Here is a 3,932-nt window from a genome sequence, read left to right as displayed (position 1 = left end):
ATATAGATTAATTGTTGCTTCGGTTTAACTTATTCTTATCTTCTTATAATTCTCAGAACTAAAAGAAGATAAGAAGCAAGTTAAATCGAGATTAAAATAAATTATGTTCATTTCTATCAATGTATATAGATTAACTAATCTTGATTAACTTACTCTTTATCTTTTTCTGATTTCTAGAAACAGGTAAAGAGCAAGTTAAACCGATAAAAGCTAATCTACATATCGGTAGAAATAGACGTTAGAAAAAGAACAAATTAAATCAAGATTAAAATTAATCTGCGTTGGTAGAGATAAACATACATGCAATACAGCTTGTATCCGAGTTCTAGCGACAAGTTCCGTAGATACGAACCCGTGCACTCTTATCGCGAACAGAAATATTTTTATCAGCTAACAGAGATTTCTTACAAATACGAATACTTGTATAAGCCGCGATCATCTTTACACTCGCTCGAAGCCGCATGTCCAATCGTCTTCTCGATTAGTGAATTGGTGTATCTGAACTAAACACTTTTTAAGTATTCGTTGCCTCTTTCCCAAGATCTTCGAGGATCGTCCTGATCGATGCGACCGCACGATCCTCGCTACGAGCTCGTAAGATTGCGGCAAGTTTTTTTAGGTTCTTTCCGTTGAATTTTCAGATTGAATGCGACTTGAATAGAAATACTAAAGTACAAATTATTCTGAGAGTGGCGAGAGGCTTCTCCGTGTAATTCGTTCGAACATTTTAATATCTGTTCATTATCGAATCATTATCATGCATATATATGTATGTGACATTAAATTAAATAATTTATAAAAATTAACTATTTACATCGACAGGACATGCAGCGCTTGTGACACACATATATATATGTCATATACATATTTATATAAATGTATATGTCATATATATTGTATATAATTTAATGCACTTATCTTATGTATATACCTAAGCACATGCTTGCTCTGAGAAAAAGAGGAAAGAAACAATTAAAAGAACTGGCGGTGCTCTCTCCTTGCGGATAATATAGTACTATGCCCTTACTTCAATATTAATAATTATAACATTTATGCATATCCGTTATACATAAGAGCCGCTGGAATTCTTTTGTTTTCGTCGATGAAAGCGTTCTTGCATTCGTTTTCTGTAAAAGTGAAGGGTATTTTGGCATTATGCGATCACGATCACTGTACGCTGTTACCCATATCTGTGTGTGTGTGTGTAATCAGGAACATGAAAAAAAAGAGGAAAACAAATAAATATCTAAAATAAACATCGGTCACAATCAAATAAAATTTCATATTTCGTGAAATCAGCGTCGTGTGATATAAACGATACGGCGCGGTAATCGCAACTGAGAACGTCTCAAATAATTAAACTCGCCATGCAAAAGGGTGCGTTCGATCATACGTTAAAAAGAAACGTCGCGAGGTTTGTTCGCTTTTTTTTCTTTGTTTTTATTCGCTTATTTCCTCTTTCATGAAATCGCGCGAGAAGCTTCGTGCCAAAGACAGTAAACGTAACAAAAATCGACCCACTTACTCTAAAGCGCAGCGCTGCCTGGGGGAGAGCCGTCACCCCTTTTGTAATGCAAAACCGAACAAACCCACACAACGACATACAATGTAGGCTTTTTAATTAAGTGAATCTAAAAAAAGAAAAACAAGATTGTATACATGTATGTACATATATAAGACGAAGGAAGTTTGCGAAAAAAAAGAAAGAAAAAGAGAGACGACGGCGACTTTATAACTGGCGCGGTTCGTAGTCGGATGGAGACAGAAGGGAGAAACTACTCCTTACCACGATTGCCGGTTCTGATGGCGTTGACGTTACTCAGGTGATGTTGACCGGCTCGAATCGGCTTCGCGATCTGCGCGCTCGGTCCACGACGCGCCAGATTCTTTTGCCTGACTGCCTCCTTGATTCGATCCACCTCGTATTGGTAGCGCTTACGATCTCGCATCGCACCCTCCTTAGCGTCGCGAAGCGCCGTTTCTAGGGCCTTGACGCGCTCCATTGTCGCCCGTAATCGTTTCTCCAGTTTAGGTAGCTCGCAGCGGAGGTCTGCATTATCTCTAACGAGTTGTTTATGCACCTATAATATAAATATGTATTATATATATATATATATATATATACACACACACAGAATTAATAGTATACTGTAAAATATAAATTTATAGCATAGCATAGTATTAACACATAGCAGAGCTAATTTTAAATGACTTGATTACCACGCTGCGACTTGTGATATATTTTGTATCCGTTATACACTGGGCAACAAAATTAACGCAACACCTGTTTACTCTGCAAAAATAGGCAAATTTCAAGATACAATAACTTTGTCAAAAATTGTCGTATCGGGATGTTTAAAAAAGCATTTTACAGATAGAAACCTCTACTTTTCGGATCGCTACTTAAAAAAACGGTCTCATGGAGATTTCATAAAGTTACACAAACATAAATGAAGATATATCAGACCTCAAAATTTTTTATGAAATTTGCGAAGCTCCACGGAGTGGAATAAAAATTGTATAAAAATGCGATTTACATCATTCGAAAGAGCGAATCTTTACCTGTAATTTACTTTTTTTACGAAGCTCCGTATGATTGTTTTTTATCAAGTTATTCAACGTTGGAGCAAAAATGGTCCTTTTGTTTCAACGTTGAATAACTCGATGAAAAAAAATCTTACGGAGCTTCGTAAAAAAGCAAATTAAAGGTAAAGATTCGCTCTTTCGAATGATGTAAATCACATTTGTATACAATTTTTAGTCCACTCCTTAGAACTCCGCAAATTTCGTAAAAAATTTTGAGATTTTATATTTTTATTTATGTTTGTGTAACTTTATGAAATCTCCATGAGATCGTTTTTTAAGTAGCGATTCGAAAAATAGACGTTTCAACCTGTAAAATGCTTTTTTAAACATCCTGATATGACAATTTTTGACAAAGTTATTGTATCTTGAAATTTGCCTATTTTTGCAGAGTAAACAGGTGTTGTGTTAATTTTGTTGCCCAGTGTATTTGTTAAATAGCATATATTTAGTGGTTAAAAAAATTACAAAAATTATTATAAAAAAAGCCTGATATATCAATATTGCATCATATATCGTAGTTATGTATCCATGTATAACAAAAAATTATTTTTTAATTACGTATTTTTTTATACCCAAAACATTAAACGGTCTGAACGAAAAATCCAGCGAGCATCACCAGTACGAAACAAGTTAATAGAGTATAATAATAGTACGAATATAAATAAAAATAACAAGGAAAAATTATAATTATATATTAATTATAATTAATTTGATGTATTAATAGAAAATATATCGTTAAAGAAATGTAAATTAAGGTGTGATATGCATACAAGCTGTACCTTTGTCAACTGGTCCAGGTTGTTTTCCAAGAAGGATATTTTCTGTTTCTGTGCGAGAGAACCGCCGTCGTCCTCGTTATCCTCTGCGTTGATGGTTTTCTTTATTCTAGCCTGCAGATCCTGAACGAACAATTTACGTAAATTGTGCAAAGTCTGCAGTTCTTTGGCTACCGTGTCCTCCAAACCTTTGAGATCTTTCCTTGCCTGCAATCGATTCGACGTGATCATAAATTTATTTTACACGATCGTAAATAGAGAAATTAATTAATAGATCCGCGTAAATTAATAGATTACTCGTTCGTTGCATGAATTTGTTCAACGTACTTGTTCTCGGCGCTCGTTCAACAACATAAGCTCCTGTAGCTTGACTGATTTGTTAGCCTCCTCTTGCTTCAATCGTTCGTAATCGGCCTGCATCTGCTGGTGTGCCAAAGTAAACTTCTGATTAAGGTCTTTGAGCTCGCTGATCAACTCCTGCTTCTCAGACAGTTCGTCCCTCAGCGCAGCAACCTTTAATATTAAATTCAACGTTAGAAAATTTGAAGGAATCCGAAAAACATTGATTAT

At 35.1% G+C, this 3,932-nt stretch overlaps 1 protein-coding gene across 4 annotated transcripts in view; it reads right to left on the bottom strand.

Moving 5' to 3' along the window:
- Positions 1–284: 284 nt before the first annotated feature.
- Positions 285–3,932, bottom strand: part of LOC108750238 (kinesin heavy chain) — a 9,703-nt gene continuing 6,055 nt past the window's right edge. Inside the window, exons 11-15 of one of the 4 annotated variants that reach the window (XR_001939419.1) lie at positions 3,690–3,875; positions 3,366–3,569; positions 1,787–2,081; positions 1,526–1,631; positions 1,045–1,190 (exon numbers count right to left, since the gene is read on the bottom strand). Coding sequence is in view for 3 of the 4 variants with exons in the window: in XM_018489573.1 (XP_018345075.1) it covers positions 1,051–1,127; positions 1,787–2,081; positions 3,366–3,569; positions 3,690–3,875 (762 nt within the window). In the remaining variant the exon portion in view is untranslated. Of the gene's footprint in view, positions 1,632–1,786; positions 2,082–3,365; positions 3,570–3,689; positions 3,876–3,932 lie in introns of all 4 variants that reach the window. The other 3 variants (XM_018489573.1, XM_018489575.1, XM_018489574.1) reach the window with 3 other exon arrangements.

This window comes from Trachymyrmex septentrionalis, unplaced genomic scaffold, assembly GCF_001594115.1.
Source record: "Trachymyrmex septentrionalis isolate Tsep2-gDNA-1 unplaced genomic scaffold, Tsep1.0 scaffold34, whole genome shotgun sequence".
Classification (NCBI taxonomy): domain Eukaryota; kingdom Metazoa; phylum Arthropoda; class Insecta; order Hymenoptera; family Formicidae; genus Trachymyrmex; species Trachymyrmex septentrionalis.
This window is presented reverse-complemented; position numbering and strand designations above follow the sequence as displayed.